Raw genomic sequence first — 17,711 nt, forward strand, 5'->3', positions numbered from 1 at the left:
CCAACTCTGAAGTTTCTGCGACAACTCCCTTTGCTCTATACTTAGGAAGCGCAGTGCTACCTATAAAGCATCTTCTTTAGTTTAAAACTAATTGATCAAGTATTTTCAGGCTTGACTAAGGAACATATACTTATCAGGTAGATTGAAGTGTTGAGGCTCTCATGGGTATAGCGATTAATGTGGGATTGTTGATAAAACCCAGTAATAATGAACTGCGCCATTTTTATGTTTTTATTTCTGGTCATTGACCCGCATTAAATGAAATTAATCAAGGAAAAAATAGTCAAAATATGAGCTACAAAACTTGAACAACTAGTATTAAAAACTTTACTTATTGGCTATACTTCAAAAAATTTTAAAAAGTCTGGGATTAACTTTAACCGAACAAATCAATAATTTTCTTCTGTTACAAGAGAATCTTAAAGTTGAATTTTGTTTGCTTTTACATTACTCCTTTTGCTTGTGCGTTTTATATTGCATGACTAGATATTAGGAATAACGCTACAAGGTAATAAATTAATTCACAACAGAGCAAGTACGGAAAGATTATTTTGCCTTGAGTTTCTTTTGTTCAACTCACAAACTATCCTACTCTTTTTTTTTTCTCTTGGTAAGGTTGTGCATCCTTCCCACTTCGATTATGTCACTGTTGAGGACTTGGAAAGGATCGGAATGGGACGACCTGCTGCCAGAAGGCTACTTGAAGCGATCAAAAAATATAAGGGGACTATTAAGAAGCAAAAAATAATTGGAAAGTTAACTGGCAATCGAACATCCATTCGGAAAAGACCCCAAACAACGATCGGACCAGCAAGCACTGACAGTCTTTTTACTTGTCTCATTAAGGAAAAGGTAAGCTACCTTTTACACGTTCAAGTATGTATCTTGACACAGTTTATGTTCGAATTTTGTTCTAACATATAAGTAAGGTAAATAAGACCTTATGCTTCTCAGATATGGGAGGATTATCTGTCGAGCGGTATAACCTACCGCACAGTATATCCTCTTTCGAAAGTCAAACAAAATGCGAAGCTAGATGAATAAAGCTTTCAGAGATTCTCGGGGGTTGATATTTGAGTTGATCCCTGAAAGGTTCATTTAGGTGGCATTTAGATTCATTAGGTATAGGTGGAATGTAGTTTTTTTTATAAATGTTTGAATATTTTGTTTTGAATTGTTGGTGCAACTGAGAGGAGAGGAGGTGGGATGAAAAAAAAGAACGGTTCGGTTATGTTGCTCGGCTGCTTTCTTTGAAATATTGAAGAAGGTTCAAAATTGGTCCAGTGTTGTTATTTCTATTAATTTGAGGAAATTCTTAGTGACCTTGCGGGGTCCACACCTAATGCATGCTAAGGTATGCTAACATACATTCTTTCAGCAGCTGAGCTCTCTTCTGTACGAATTTAGTCTAACCACATAGAATTCAAACGACGATGGAGTCTATTTAGGCCTGTAAATTAAGAATGAGTTTTTTTTTTATAAAAAAAAAACTAATGTCGTGTGATTTTAGCAGCTCATGAAGTATTATGAAAAGTGTCGGAAAAAATTATTTCTCTCAGCCCGAAAGTTAGTTTTCTTGCAGTGGGTCAACTTATTTATTATAATCTCTAATTGCTTTAGAAATCAGAACACTATTAAAGCTTACAAGGCAGTTTTGATGCTATATCCTTCCTTCTGTCACAAACGCATAAATTAAATAACAAACATAACTAAAATCACAAAAGGGAACAGTTTGTGGCAGTAAATTGTGACACTTTTGAACCCATAGGAACCTGCTTCTTTTTCGGGTCTCAAAATTCTTGCATCTATTTTTCTAAAGAATTTGTTGGCAAGATCTGGGAACCGTCAAACATCTGAAATACTTGTCAGATGTTAGTTTGACTCCCTGATGACTGCTTGAATGAAGTGAGCCACTGGAAAGCAGAAACATAACTCGACGAAATGAAAAACCCGTAAAACAAATCCAGACATTCCTCTCTGATATAGTCTTTAAAACGCGACTGCAACTGACAAACTCACTGCTCACTCTGGGTCAAGGATAAGTGAAAACCATGTTTTCTGACTTTAAGTAAGAATTGTAATGCTGCTCTTCAATATGTAATGTTGTTTTCATTAATTTTAGCTTGAGGTCTGCACTTTCTGCAAAAACCGCATTCTTATGTGGTTTCCTTGCGGAAAACCTTTACTGTTTCCACGCGCAGTGAATTTAGATTGACAGCACAGAGAAGAGAAAAAAAAACGCAGGACAGAACCAAAGTGATACTCTCGCAACACGATAATTTCGTCTATCTTTTTTGATTATTGACTTGTCGCTCTTTGCAGGGATTGTAGAGTATATAAGTTTAGTGAAAAAGAAATTCCGCTTTCAGTGTACTTTCTGTTTTGGTCCCAAAATCGCTTGATTAAACCGAAGTATGTGATAAAAAAGTCTTCCCATCCAGCCCTTAAATTGCTGCCATCTTGCTAAGCAGTTATGGACCGTCCATGCCTGATCAACAGCTCGAGTGGTCTATTTTAAGATAAAATAAGTACAAAAAAACAACAAAAACTACCTACTATTTATTCCCAATGGAAAATGTATTGATATGAAACTATAAAAGAATGATTAAGATGCGAGATTTCTTATTTCTTCAATAGATTTCGTGGATTTATGTACTTGTAAACTTTTTAACTAATAATTTGCGAGGGTATTACTTCGTTGATGAGACGTACCAACTGTAGTTCAATTTTATGAAGAAAATTAATTGTTCTTTAGTATTTCTTTTTATCGGGCTTTATTGCAAAAAAAGGAAAGTTAAATTCCTAAGTATTGGAATATTGTTTTTGGAAGATTTGAAATGGCTATAAATTATTTCGACACTTTGCTTGCTAAACACGGAAGGAAAACCGGATTCCAAGGCTGGTTACAGATTCCAATATAAACTTCGCGCTTAGACTAAGTTGGAATTTTTAAATCGTTGTGCATAAAATCGTTCTCCTTGGAGATGCTAATTCTAGTGGAAATCAGGAGAAAAAACTTTTTCCAACCCCTTTAATCATTTCTTCTCTCGAACCATTTTTCACTTTTATTGTGCCCTTTATCGTCAGTGAAGAAAACTCTGTTCTATAATCTTCTAGTTGAAGACACCATTCTTGTTTGAAATACATCTGAGGTTCTGGTTGTTCATTTACTAAATCAGCCAATAAAAAAGAATGAGGAAAAATGGTATTGCCAGGCATAATGATTGAGTTTCTGAATGACATTTGTTGTACAAGAATTTGCATTTTGCATCACAAAAGTCATTTCTAATAACCTCGACAGGTTTAAAATGGCTTCACCATATCAGTGTTTTTTTTCTTCTTCTTTCTTAATGTGCTGCTGAAAAAAAATACTGTTTACATGAACGTAAAAGTAGGACGGGAAAATGGTCAGTTAGAAGGTTGTTTTACTTAAAAAGAGTAAAATAGCAAAACAATACTGATTTTCTAGACCATGTAATTGTTCTCAGTGGCTGGGAGACCGTGTGTTAACCATGTTTGAACTTGTCATCAGAGGCAGCAAGTGGCATTAATTAGACGATTGTACAAAAAGTGGCCAACAGAAATGAACTTACGGACCGGAAAATTCTTATCAAACACAAAAGTCAAATTGTACAATTTACTGCTTTTCGGCAGCCTTTGGCACGAATCCCAAATCAGTTCTTTAGACCCCAGAACGACTGATATTTCTTTGAATTTTATTCAAAGAAAAATTCATTTTTTTGGCTCTCCCCTGAGACATGGGGTGGGATAGTAATTCGTTATCATTTTGTATCAATTGAAAAAAAAAAAATATTTGACTTACGTAGATTGCATTGCAAAGGAGAATAGGTTCCGTAGTACCATATTCTACAAAATAAAGGAGCTAAAACTTAACTGTCCGGAAAGCACGACGTTTCTCTGTCAATAGTCATCATACGAGCTAGCTATTTTGTACCATGCTCCATAAAAAAATTTCAGTTGTTTTTATTGATTACATTTTGAAGATTGAATTAGGTCTAAACACAAAGAGCTTTAAATTCTTCCTGCAAAGTTGGTTGTCGGACTAAACTTTTCCATTTAATTTTCCATGTAATAGATTAATGGCTTCTACACCACACAATCTACGCGTATTGGTTTCAAACGATTATTTCACCTGACAGCCCAAATGCGTGAGTTGTGCTGAAAATTTTAGCTTTAAATAAAATACTAATTGAACTTGGCAAATAAAGAGCTATACGTGGTTAATTACAACTCTTAGTGTCAGTTTTCACGGTTTATGCAATATTTGCTGATTTTCACAGGATGTGGTGCTTGGAAGAAAGCTTGGAGATGGGTCATTTGGTGTTGTGAGACAAGGCGAATGGACCACTCATTCTGGTACCACTATACAGGTTGCAGTAAAAGTGTTGAAACAAGATCCGTACAGTAATCCTCATCTTATGGAGGATTTTATGAAAGAAGTCCAAGCTATGCATTTGCTTGACCATCCAAATATAGTAAGGTATGTGTAGGTTCAAAAAGGGTTAAGAGGTGGAGTAACCTATCAAGTTTATGACAGTGTTTAATTTTTGCAATAATTGTTAAAATAGGAAAGAAATTATAAAATAAAAATGCAGAAAAAAAAATATTGCCTACAACTTTAACAAAAATACTGACAAAAACCGAAATGTGTTGCCATAATATGGACTGGAAAAGAGGAATGTTTGGGATAGTGTGCATGCAACTTAACCCTCGTTTAACTGAAGCCCACGTAACTGGAACATCGTGCATCTGAACCTGGGTGGTGCAACTGAACCGTGCAACTGAACCTTCGGCTAAATAAACCTTCGAGCAACTCAATCCCCGTTTAATTGAACCCTCATACAACTCAACTACCGTTTAACTGAGCCCTCTTTTAATTGGACCCCGTAAAACTGAACACTGGTGCAACTCAACCCCGCTTAACTGAACACTGGGACAACTCAACCTCCACCTAACTGAACCCTCATTAAATTGAACCCCAATGCAATTCAACCCTAACTCAACTCAATATGCATGTAACCCAAAGCCATTCAGCTCAACCTCTGTCTGATTCAACCTTGTTGCAACTCAGCCCATATTTATTTCAACCCCCGTTCAAATCAACTTCCGTGCAACTCAACCCTCATTTAACGCAATCCTCATTCTGCTCGACCCCCGTTTAACCAAACCTGTCTGACTGACCCCCCATTTAAATCAACCGAATTCAGCTCAACCCTTATCAATGCACCTCAGTCGAAAGGTTGAGGTGTTTTAACAAACACATGCAGTGTGTTTGTTAGTTATGTATTTTTACTGTTAGTATGTTAGGTTATTATCAAAGCTCACGATGTTGGCTCCTTAGTTTGACAGATTTCACTGCGAAAAAAAAAACAACCTCAGGCTTTGTTATTCTTGGGCTATGTAACAAAACATCATGCATCTTTTACCTTTTCAGCAAACCGAACTATTGAAATTAGTGAATGCTTTCAATGTCTTAATGGACAACATTAAAAACTTGAATCGTATCTAAAGAAAATATCCAGAGCTGTCGCGCCTGATAAATAAAGTTGCATCTGTCGTCTAAGTAAATGAGTAATACCCAGTGTTGAAGGCGGTCCAAATGTATTATTCTTTACACACGTTATATTGAAAGAAAGTTTAATTAAATTTTAAATTTTCAAAAAATAAAATCTTAATTTCAAGTAATAGTCTGGAGAGGAAAAGAAGGCTTAGTTTCCTATCCCTTATTACGGTCATGACAGAAACATAGGGGATATCTTCATAATGCACTATGATTCATAAATCATTTTAAATAAAAGGAAACAAAAGGACTAGGTTAAAAATAGTATTTTTGTATAGTCTTCCCCTGGGAGGATTATTGGTCAAGCGGTTGGTCTAACGTCATTTGTCATATTGTTCAGGTAATTGCTATTACCATTGTCTATTTTTTAGATTATAAATTATTTTCGGTGTCAGTTCACGAAAATGGAGGGTTGCCTTCACGAAAATGTGGGGGGGGGAATATATTTTTTTAATTTAGGGGGCGGGGCAATTTAGTTTTTTTTTATTTTTTTCAGTGAGAGTGCCAAAAAAAATATTTTTAAAATTTAGGGGGGTCTATTGGGCGATTGCTCCCTACCTCCTACGCTGTCAAATTTGAACTGAATTGAATTGAGAATTGAGCTTTGAATTTGAATTGATCAGTTTTTATTTTTAAGATATTTGATTGTTTTTTTTTCCTCATCTTTAGTTTCTCACTTATTCATCATTCTAGGCTTCATGGTATTGTTCTTAGCCGACCATTGATGATGGTAACAGAGCTCGCGCCGCTTGGAAATTTGCTCGACTATTTACGGAAGCAATGTGGGCATACTTCTATTGTTACTCTCTGCGACTATGCCCTACAGGTTGCAACAGGAATGACATATTTAGAATCAAAGCGGTGTGTCCATAGAGATTTGGCTTGCCGGAACATCTTAATGGTTACCATGAATAAGGTATAAGCCAATGTTTTGATGTCTGGGATGTTGTCGTGCTCTGAGAGGGTTTCAGTTAATCAATAATCTTCTGTTATGTTTTGTGGGGGGGGGGATCTACCGTTCAGTGATTATATAAATTATTTGTCTCAGAAAAAGAAAGTATTCAACTACAAATTTTGCAAAAGTAACAAAAATCGGGTTTTCTCTTAATGATTCTACTCCAAAAGTAAAAAAAAAGTAATATTCTAAATAATAGTTGTCATAATGTACTTATATTTTATCTATAGGGATTCGTTTCTAAAAGGAGCTGTAGTATAATTCGACCTTGTAGATACAAAATCGAATACGTCCCGCTTATACGGTCAAATATTGCCATATAAAAAATACGTCCCACAATTTTTAATGTCAATGTTCTCCATTGACTTTTAGCCTTTTGTTTATAAGTTTGTTGTTTTTTAATGAAAAGAAAGATAAGTAATAAAAAAAACTAAAACGAAAAAAAAAATACTTAGACCATTGCATACTAGATGATTCTCTTAGGAGTCAATCAATTCTGTAGCAGTTAAACTAAAACAAATCTAGAATTACTTGAACTAAGTAAACACCTCAAAAACTTTTTCCCCCCACACGGCTAGCATGTTAACACCAAAAACATATCAACTTCCTTGGTTCTGTGTTTTTTTTTAGATTTAAACAATTTGGCTTATGATGGATCAAAAACTCTGATCTAAGTCTACTTCACAAAATAATTGATAGTCAATGAATTTAGACTAGTTTTGTGACAATCCAAAAAAAATTCTTACTGGATGTCTCAGATATAAAATTAATATAAAATTGTCTCAACGAATACAGAATTAAAGGTTTAAAACCAAAACTTTAAGACCATCATACTTTGGATATCTCATAAGTATTTAATTATTTAAAAAATTATAAGGATTAAGTTATTCTAGCCACAAAGTTCATTTCAATCTTTTAGTCGCAAAATTTAAGTTCTAGCAATAAGGCTTTGCATTTCTAAGAGCAAAGTAAGCATTCAACAAGAAAGAGGTGGAGGTTATTAGTAGAATGTAGATCTTGTAGCCGCTTTTGTGGTAAATATAGCAAACAATTAGTGGTTTTTCGCTGTGAATTTTAATTTACCTTAAATTTGAAAAACATTTACTGCCAAATTGAATAATAATAAATGATAATTTTTTCATAACCCGCTATATACACAAGTTTTTTGTTCGCAACCAGGCCATTTTTTTGTGTTATACAAATTTTGTTTTTTATGGATTCGGTTACTATTGGGCCGAGTCGCTCCTTACTTACAGTTTGTTACCTAGAACTGTTTGATAAAAGGAATTCAATAAAAATGGTAGTCAAATTGACTTGATTCGGTTCAGCTAGAAAGAATCTAGTTGCTGCATTTGTCTCTTAACGCTATTTTTTTTTTTTTCAAGTTTTTATCCCATGTGAGCGTAGAATAGCATTCAGGCAAGAAAGAAATGGAGGGTATGAGCATTTGGGGAGAATTCAGGTTTTATAGAAGTATGTGTGACTGCGTAACACAGATTTTACTTTCTTAAATTTAGCAATTTTCTTGTGATTTCTCCTCCATTTCAGTTCGAAAAATGTTTATCGCTAGATTAACATTTTATAAAGCACTGTCTTCCCTGTTTCTTGCATATTCATGAATTATTTTTTTCCTGTGCTTTATATTTTATAGTCTGCTCTGGAAAGCTGTTTGACGTGTTAAAAGTCTTTTTTTTATGGTCTGAATAGCAATTCACCTGTCAAATTAACTACCGAAGTAATGGAATAATATTTGTTACAGGTTAAGATTGGGGACTTTGGTTTAATGAGAGCTCTTTCCCAAGAGCAAGATTGTTACGTAATGGTTGAGTCAAAACGAGTTCCCTTTCCTTGGTGCGCTCCAGAAAGTCTTAAAACAAGACAGTTCAGCCATAGTTCAGGTGAGTTTATTAGATTTATGACCAAAATCATTTGAAGATTACATGCCTAGTTTAAACGACAACATTTGTTTTGAGCTATACAAACCTCTTCTCAGTATCTTTTTCTAAGGACCAGTAAGCATTCGGCATAGACTCAGTCACATGATTATCTATTCCTGTGTTTTAAAATCCATACTAATATTTGTTTAGGTTAAAAGGAGAATAAATTTAGGAAGGATATATTTTATTTAGTTAATTAGACAACTAGCCAATCCTTATTTTTGTCCAGTATGCATTTTAAAGAAGGATATGCGCGTAGGTAGTATCTCGTCTGAGATAGGGGGGGGGGATAGCTGATTCTGTGATAGAAGGCGGGAGCTGGATTCACATCAGTAGCTCACAAAACCTCACATCGCCAGCTAGTTCTATCTTACCCTTTTAAATCTTTATTCATCAATAATCACCAAAAATCATAAATCATATATTAGCCTCCGCATTAATCTTCTTGGACTTGCAACACTATAATATAATTAACCCACTTTACTACTTACAGTTTCCAGAAAGCATAAACACCATAAAAGCGATTTGACACAAATCAGATTATGGTTAGATAACAGTTTCTTGTTCTAAGAATTCAGTTCAAAAGTTTCCCTTTCCTAAGCCCGTGAAGAAGGAGGTTTTTCTTTAAAAAGTATCTAAATTTCTTGGGAGGAAGAATGCGCGTTATTAATTCATATTATCCTTTTTACGAAGGCAAGTGTACTCATGTCTACTGAGAAGTTTATGTGAATAATGAGGTGACAACCGGATATATCAACATATTTTAGGCTCTAGTGATTGTATAGGAATGAGTCAGGATAGAATGTGTAGGCGACAGCTTAGGTAAACAAATTGGTCTTTCTCACTTTTTCATAGTTGAAATTGAACCAGAAGTGTGGAACTATAGATTTTAAGCGTCCTCTTATCAAGCTAACGTTCAAACGTTAGAATTTTTCAAAGTTCAGGAGCATATTTCTAAGGGTTTCAGCTTGATTTCATATATCCTTCCTGTTTTTTCGAAAACAAGCATAGCCCGATTTGATTTTTGTGTCTTATAGTTTTGCTCCTTTTGCTTTTTGAGCGTCTTATAAAAAAAAAAAGTTTTAACAAATTTTGATTCTCGGTATTCGCGCCAAATACGCAATATGTGTCGTTTCCCTATGTTTTCTATAATTATATAATGAAAAAAGGAAAGTAGGTCGCCTGATCCTTTATTAATTTTTTCTTCAATAGTGTCTATTTATTAGTTATAGAGAGTTGAGTAGATACTGTAAGGGCTTTGGTTCAATCTCAAATGGATTCCTTTAGGGAGGGGGGGGGGATTAGTATCTTCAATTTAATTTCGCGTGGTTTTCACTTGCTTTTTTATGAATTCTCGAGCAAATAAGGTCACTTTAATTGCGCAAAATTTTCAAAGAAGCAAATTCGGAGTATAGTATTTACCCCTGTGTCTACTGTATCGTTGGAACAAAATATGTTCTATATGTAGGCATCGACGGCTTAACTAGAAAGACAAAGGAGGGGCTTAAAGCTATCACATGATTTTTCTGTGCACTAAAACATGCATTGCTCATAAACCTATGGAACCTTGTTCAGTTCCATTTGTAATTTCTTTTTTTTTTTTAGATGCCTGGATGTTCGGTGTTACTTTGTGGGAAATGTTCACTTTTGGAGAGGAGCCTTGGATTGGCTTAAATGGATCTGAAATATTAAAAAAGATCGATGCAGGAGAGAGACTTCGCGAGCCGGAAGCTGCCCCTCCTTTTATCTCTGAGTTACTTAAAAAGGTAAGTAAACTTTTTTTGTCATTTGCTTGCGTATCTAGGCCTTTTTATCATTATTATTTTTTATGAACGGACTCACCAGACAAAGTAGTGGCTTATACCGCAAAGTTCCACTGCCTCCGTTTAGGTCTTAAGTACGTATTAAACTGCGTAATATTTTTCATCTGGAGTATCATCTAGGGGAAAACCGAATATTAGTCAGATTTCTTTTTTTAAAAGGTATCCTAGATGAAGGGTCAACTTCCAAAATTCGATTTCCGAAAGTGACTAAATCGACTTCAGGCATTTTGTTTATAATTGTAAGACCGGGAACAATAAATCCAGGGGGACCTAGTGTTAAAGAATACCAGATAGTTTGTCTTTATGGTAATTTAATGTCTGTAAATTTATACCAGTTATGGCAACACTGGCCGTAGGCCTCCTTCAATATCAAACTTGTACTACGTGGGAAATTTTCTGATAGAATCATCCGTAAATGTCAAGCCACCGTTTAATATTGCTCTTTTAATATTCTAATTTGGCTCGTAGTGACACGTCTAGGTGGTGGGCTTATCAGATTTGATCATGAAATTAATTTAGCCTGATTCTCTAAAAAATGTATTGGCAAACTGAGGTGTTATAAGTTTTCTTGCTAAGTGAAGTTTTGAGCTACATTTATTCTGTTGACGAATCTACTACCAATCACTTCGTCAGGAAATAAAAGCAATAGGAAACTCGACAAACCAGTAACAGTTATAAACACCAATAGGACATATACCCTTATGTTTGATTATTATGTCTTATAAGACATTAACTCAATCAAATGGTTAATATTTAGTAGTGAAAATTGATGACCTAAAACTTATAGACTTTGGCATTAAACTTATGATTTCGGTTATTCAGTTAGGTCAAGATATGTATTGCCAGTGCCGTAAAGAACTAGCACGATATATTTTTTGTTACTTAAGTGAACTTAGGCTTACTCACAAGAGAATATCTTATCGTACCTTATTTAAAGCCTTTGCTTTATGCCTCGCCAAATTCTCAAAGATTTTTGGTGGATCGTTTTCCAGTCTCATATCAACTTAATCTGGACGATCCTTTTCTTTCCGTTCAACCTTGTATGTCATTAGTAAGAATTATCCAGTTTTTTTTCTTTTTTTTTACGAAGATACGTTCAAGCCATACAAATTACTTTTTTATTATGCGTGTACTGGTTCAGCTCGAACCACTTTATTTGTAGGAGCATTTACCCCTAAATTTGTTCTTAAATGTAAATAAAGTGAAATGGACCAACTGCATTTTTTATATTAAATTGTTGGAACTCCTTTACTTTTTTTGTTTCTTAAAAATTACTTTAAAATCGTTTAAAAATCACCTAAAAAAGTTTGTTATTGAAGTTCTTTTAACCCAATTTGAATGGGTCCATTATAAAATTTAATAGATTCCATTATCTGTCGTCAACCGCCTCTATGACTAAGAGGCGGTCCTATATTATATCTAAGCTATTGGTGTCATCTAAGGTTTTATTTGGGCTCAGGCAGCCCGCAGTAAGTATCTTGGGTAAAAAAAGAAACATGTTTGGTGTGCTTGCAAGGGGCAAAAAGGGGGAGAGTTTGTCGAAATATATGAATAGAGCGGATATTCATTATGATTATGGATCCTAGAAGGAATCACAAATATCATACGACTTTTTAGTGGTGAGTCCTTTCGACCGCTCCTCCTTCCTCTGGACGTAACAATCGACCAAATTGACTGATGTTGGGTTTTCTGATGCATATGTAATGTTTTGAAAAAAAAGTAATATAATCTTTTGAAGCATTTTGCTTAGATGCGTAAAACGGTTTATAGCATTTTGCTAAAAAAAACTGTTTTGGCATCGCTTCTTTTATCATCAATTTTCTGGTAATTGACAAAAGTGTCATTGTTCTTTCCGTCATTGGACAACGTGCCTCTAATTTTTTCTGTCATTCCAAATAAATTTTATCGTATATTTCTGTCATCGGACAAAGTGTCATTGAATGTTTATGTCGTTACAAAAGAGTCATTGTTTTCTTCTGTCATCAAACAGAATACCATTGATTTTGTCTGTCAGCGCCAAAGATGTTATCGTTTTTGTCTGGCACCGGACAATGTGACATCGTTTCTTTCTGTCATCGCAATAAGTGGCACTATTTTCATACAATGTAGTTAGTAATTGCCAGTTTTTCAAATGATTAAACAAGACTGACCACCTGGGATGATTGAATCCATTGGAGATTGTTATAAACATACACATTTATAATCAATATAATAAATACGCACTAATAATTAGCCTACCAATTTTTCCAGTGTTGGACGCACATATTCCAGGGGAGATTAAAATCTACACAACAGTACAATAAATACGTACGCCGGAATATATTTTGGTGGAGGTACAAATGTAAAGAAGTAAAAAAAACATTAGCTATATAAAATGTATGAGAAAAGAAAAGTTGTAAAAACTCAGATATTCTGTAGAAACATCGACCCGCTAAATTTCTTTGGCTATAAGCTTCTGGGTCATAGTCAAACACTTGCAATCACCGAAGATCAGACCCAATTCCTTTTCGACCCCATGCTGAATCTTATTACGACTGTCTCTTTCACTGATGAAGCTTTGTATTGGAACTTTGTATATCCGCTTTGAAGACCAAGAAGCAGATAACCTTCAGAGCATAACAATTATCGCAATCGTGTGTGCCGTGTTTTATTTTATTAAAACGACAGCCAGGTTTTCATAGCATGAAACTAGATGCATCGAGTGTCGATGCTGTCGATACATGCTGGGCTTTTTTGAAGAAGGATAGCTTTAGGACTTCTTGATGAATAAACACCAAATTAGGCAATAATATATTTGCTTGTCGAGTCGGCAACTCCAGGACAGTAGATTAGGTTTTCCTCTTTCTCTCAAAGTGCTTAACAATATTCCTGTAGCAATGAAAAGGTTATTTTCGTCAGTTGGTTGTTTTCTTTTTAATCTTGAGCCCAACAATCCAGCTGCCTCTTCCCTAAGTCACGAATATCTATTCAGATCTTTATCTCTTACTTGAGAAAAGGGTTGAGGCGATCGTCTCCAGAGGGCTTTGTGTTCGGCATTGGAGCTGTAAAATTCTGGATTTTCTTATTCTGAAGAGATGACTGGCAATTCAGTTGGAAGCGAAGATACTGGCATATCAGGCCTTGGAATGTTCCCAGGATAAGAGATTAGCTTTTTCTTTCTGTACATTTTAGACATTTTAACCGAGATTCTGGTTACTAGATATTCCCGCAGGTCGAGATTTCAGTCGATGTCTGGTCTGTATTTGCATCTGTTTCATTGTTCATAGTATTTATTGATTTTATTCAACTCATTTGTTTGTTCTAAAAATATGGCTAGTACAGCCGGAGGGCTCCACTGCTATTTTACCAGCTTTGATTTTTACTGAACCATGAAAAATATCGGGAGATAGACCTACCCCCCTCCCCAAAACTTGAAACATAAGCTGTCGATTCCTGTCTAGTGAGCAAACGAAAGTAGGGATCTGAGATAAGGATTCGTGGGGCGATATTGGTTTATTTGGGAGGGATTGCGACCCTCATATTGCAGATTGGAAATTTTGACCAAGAGGAAGTGATTGCTTTAGGTAAGTGTCACAGTTACGTAGTTTACAGGTTCTATCTTGGTAGAATGAGGAAATAGGTTATGGTAATTCTTATGGTTATAGAAAATAGTTATGGTAAATGCTCATAAAAATCCAAGCATAGTCCAATTTTGCAAATAAGTATGATGTTATAGAAAAAAAAATGAAGTTTCTTTTTAAAATTGTACCAAAAAATACATTGAATTCAGGCATTACTTCTTTTGTATTTTTTTTTCATCGTATGCCTGTGTTTTATTTATACACAATTCCCAAAAAAATTTTAGTTTAAAAAAAACTTTATATCTGCTGTAAAGCTACGAATAGGTGAGATATGCCTTTTTGCTTATAGTACGAGTATGTAATCTTAAAATTGATGTACAAGTATTAATCGATGCTTAATTTTATAATAAGTATATAAATTCAAGAGACTTGAATAAATACATTCAAGCATTAATTGGTCACTAGTTCATTTCCTGGATAATTTTATGAATATTATAGCTATATTTTTTTATGTATTGTTATGTTCATAGTGTTGGCTGAAGAATCCAAGCGAAAGACCAAGTTTTAGTGAAATGAGACAGCGATGCTACGAAAGAATGCCAGTGATAATGCGAGCTGTTACATCTTTCAAAGAAGATGGAAAACTCGAAATAGACGAAGGTGATAAGATTGCCATTGTAAATGGCCAGTAAGTCGTATTTACCCTTTTTTTTTAGCAACGTTCAATGTCGACAAGAGACCAATATCCCTTAAAATCAACTATTCGTCATCGAAAAAGTGTATAAAACAAATAATAAAAAAGGATATGGGGAGTTTTATTTTTAAAAAGGCCAGTTTTATTAAACTTAATGTACAACTTCTTTTACAAGGAAAATAGAAAGCAAATTTTCTTCACAATTAATCATTGTTTAAATGAACAGCAAACAGTTTTTATGGCACTTGGTATTTACCAAGTGACATATAGCAATCGGAATTTTCTGTCTGTCTGTCTGTCAGACCTTTTTGCTAGTTTTGGCACTTCCAGATAAGCTAAGACGATTAAATTTGGCAAGCCAGATCAGATTAAATTACAAATAGTTGTTCTCCCGATTTGACCATCTGGGGGGGGGGGGGAGTGGGGGACGGTTAGTTAGGAAAAAAATTGAGGTATTTTTGACTTACGAACGGGTGATCCGATCTAAATGAAATTTTATATTTAGAAGGATATCGTGTCTCAGAGCTCATATTATAAATTCTGACCGGTTCCGGTGATATTGGGGGGAGTTGGAGGGGAAACCTGAAATCTTGGAAAACACTTAGAGTGGAGGGATAGGGATGAAACTTGGTGGAAAAAAAGTATAAGTCCTAGATACGTGATTTTAATAACCAAACGGGATTGGCTCTCTTTGGGGGAGTTGGGGTTAATTCGGAAAAATTAGAAAAAATGAGGTATTTTTAACTTACGAACGGTGATCAGGTTTGAATGAAATTTGATATCTAGAAAGGTCATATGCTTCAGAGCTGTTATTTAAAATCCTGGACGGATTAGGTGATATTGGGGGGGGGGGTGGAGGGGTAACCGGAAATCTTGGAATACGTAAAAACTGAGGTATCTTTATCTTATGGGTTATCGGATCTTAATGAAACTTGATATATAGATCTTATATAGATCTTGATATATAAGATCTTATGTCTCAGATGCTCCATTTTTAATTTGATCGGATCCGGGGACATAGGGGGGTGGAGGGGGGAAACAGAAATCTTGGAAAACGCTTAGAGTAGAGAGTTCGGGATGAAACTTGATGGGAAGAATAAGCACAAGTTCTAGATACATTATTGACATAACTGGAACGAATCCACTCTCTTTGGGGGAGTTGGGAGGGGGATTTCCAGTGCTTTGGGGAGTTCGGTGCTTCTGGTCGTGCTAGGACGATGAAAGTCGGTAGGTGTGTCAGGGACCTGCCAAAATTGACTTGATAACAGTTGTTCCTCCGATTCGACTATCTGGGGGCTGGAGGGAGAGAAAAAATTGAAAAAAAGAGGTATTTTTAACTTACGAATGGATGATCGGATCTTAGTGAAATGTGATATTTAGAAAGACCTCGTGTCTCAGAGCTTTTGTTTTAAATCTTGACCGTATCTGGTGATATTGGGGGGAGTTGGAGGGGGAAATGGGAAATCTTGGAAAACGTTTAGAGTGGAGAGATCGGGATGAAACTTGGTGGGAAGAATAAGCACAAGTCTTAGATACGTGATTGACATAACTGGACTGAACCCTCTCTCTTTGGGGGAGTCGGGGTTGTGTTAATTCGGAAAAATTAAAAACTTACGAAAGGGTGATCAGATCTTAATGAAATCTCATATATAGAAAGAATTCATGCCTCAGGGCTCTTATTTTAAATCCCAACCAGATCTGGTTACATTGTTGGGAGTTGGAGGGGGAAACCGGAAATATTGGAAAACGCTTAGGGTTGAGAGATCGGGATGAAACTTAGTGGGAAGAATAAGCAAATTTTGTAGATACGTGATTGACGTAACCGGACTGGATCCGCTCTCTTTGGGGGAGTTAGGGGGGGTCCAGTGCTTTTGCGAGTTCAGTGCTCCTGGACGTGCTAGGACGATAAAAACTGTTAGGTGTGTCAGGGACCTGCACAAATTCACTTGATAAAGTTGTTTTCCCCGATTCGACAGTCTGGGGGGCTGAAGGGAGAGAAAATATTTGAAAAAAACGAGGTATTTTTAACGTACGAATGAGTGATTGGATCTTAATGAATTTGATATTTAGAAGGACCTCGTATCTCAGAACTCTTATTTTAAATCCTGACCGGTATTAAGCCTCTGAATTTCCTTTTAAATCAATCTATTGATTGTTAGAATTTTGCTAGAGCTATATGAACTCTTGGCTCTTCCGACCTTGTCACAAGTGCCATATGAGCTCTTAGCTCTTATTTTAAAGTGAGCAGAAATTACCACAAATAAGAGCAAGATCATCCCCCCTTCATAAACTCTCTTAGGGCTCAAATCTTATTTTATGTATTTGTTTACAAAATATAAAAATTGCTGGAACCAGGAATTAATATCATCATTTTTTAAGGATGTAGTCCCTGGCTATATGCAAAACTTTGCTGATTTTGTTGGTTAGTATTATTTTTCTGAACTTATTGCTCATCAATTGTTGTTTCATAATATCAAATAATGCCATTAAAAAAAGCAGTCAAATCAGCAACATCCTGTTTCTAGGCTAGGGCTACAACCAGCCATAAGTGGTTTAGGTGTCTAACTACGTGGTAGTGATTGTTATATTTTGAAAGAGTGCTCAATAGTGAATCGGATGGTGTGTTTATGTTTCAGCTAGCGAATTAATTAGAACTTCGACAAATTTACTGCCGAATGTCCCTAAACTGAAAAATAAAGTAATTAAATTTTTTGCTTAAGAGCCGCCCTTGTGTCTGGGAAATTGTTTTGTCTGCCTCCCGCGGATGCCCCTAAATAGAAAAATTATTCAGATTTGTTGATACAAGAGTTTAATACAGTAGCCAACATTCTCAAATTAACATATTTTAGCTAATCCAGACGTTATCTTTGTTTTTGTTTTTTAGAAGAGAAACGTACGTTTTAACATTCAATTTGTGTGATGAATTCATTTTAGTTCATTTTTGTTTAATGCGTTTTATTTCCAAGTTTTATTTATTTAATTTACTCTTCTAGGATAGAAAAATAGATTGCCGCAAATACCTTAAAAAACTGGATTTTACTTAAACTTTAAAGACAATAAAATTGTCAAAACGTCAAATGTTATCTCAAGTTCAGGGCAATGCAATCTAAGCTGGAAACTGCGAATCAAACGAGAAAAACTTGTGGCCTTCTAATCAGCAC

At 35.2% G+C, this 17,711-nt stretch overlaps 1 protein-coding gene across 3 annotated transcripts in view; it reads left to right on the forward strand.

Annotated features, from left to right (window-relative positions):
• Positions 1-17,711, forward strand: part of LOC136028570 (activated CDC42 kinase 1-like) — a 48,973-nt gene that overhangs the window by 18,895 nt on the left and 12,367 nt on the right. For all 3 annotated transcript variants that reach the window (XM_065706420.1, XM_065706423.1, XM_065706422.1), the window contains exons 3-8: positions 616-852; positions 4,302-4,501; positions 6,275-6,497; positions 8,296-8,434; positions 10,079-10,239; positions 14,387-14,544. In XM_065706420.1, coding sequence (XP_065562492.1) covers positions 616-852; positions 4,302-4,501; positions 6,275-6,497; positions 8,296-8,434; positions 10,079-10,239; positions 14,387-14,544 — 1,118 coding nt within the window. The remainder of the gene's footprint in view (positions 1-615; positions 853-4,301; positions 4,502-6,274; positions 6,498-8,295; positions 8,435-10,078; positions 10,240-14,386; positions 14,545-17,711) is intronic.

This window comes from Artemia franciscana, chromosome 1 (genome assembly GCF_032884065.1).
Source record: "Artemia franciscana chromosome 1, ASM3288406v1, whole genome shotgun sequence".
Taxonomy (NCBI): domain Eukaryota; kingdom Metazoa; phylum Arthropoda; class Branchiopoda; order Anostraca; family Artemiidae; genus Artemia; species Artemia franciscana.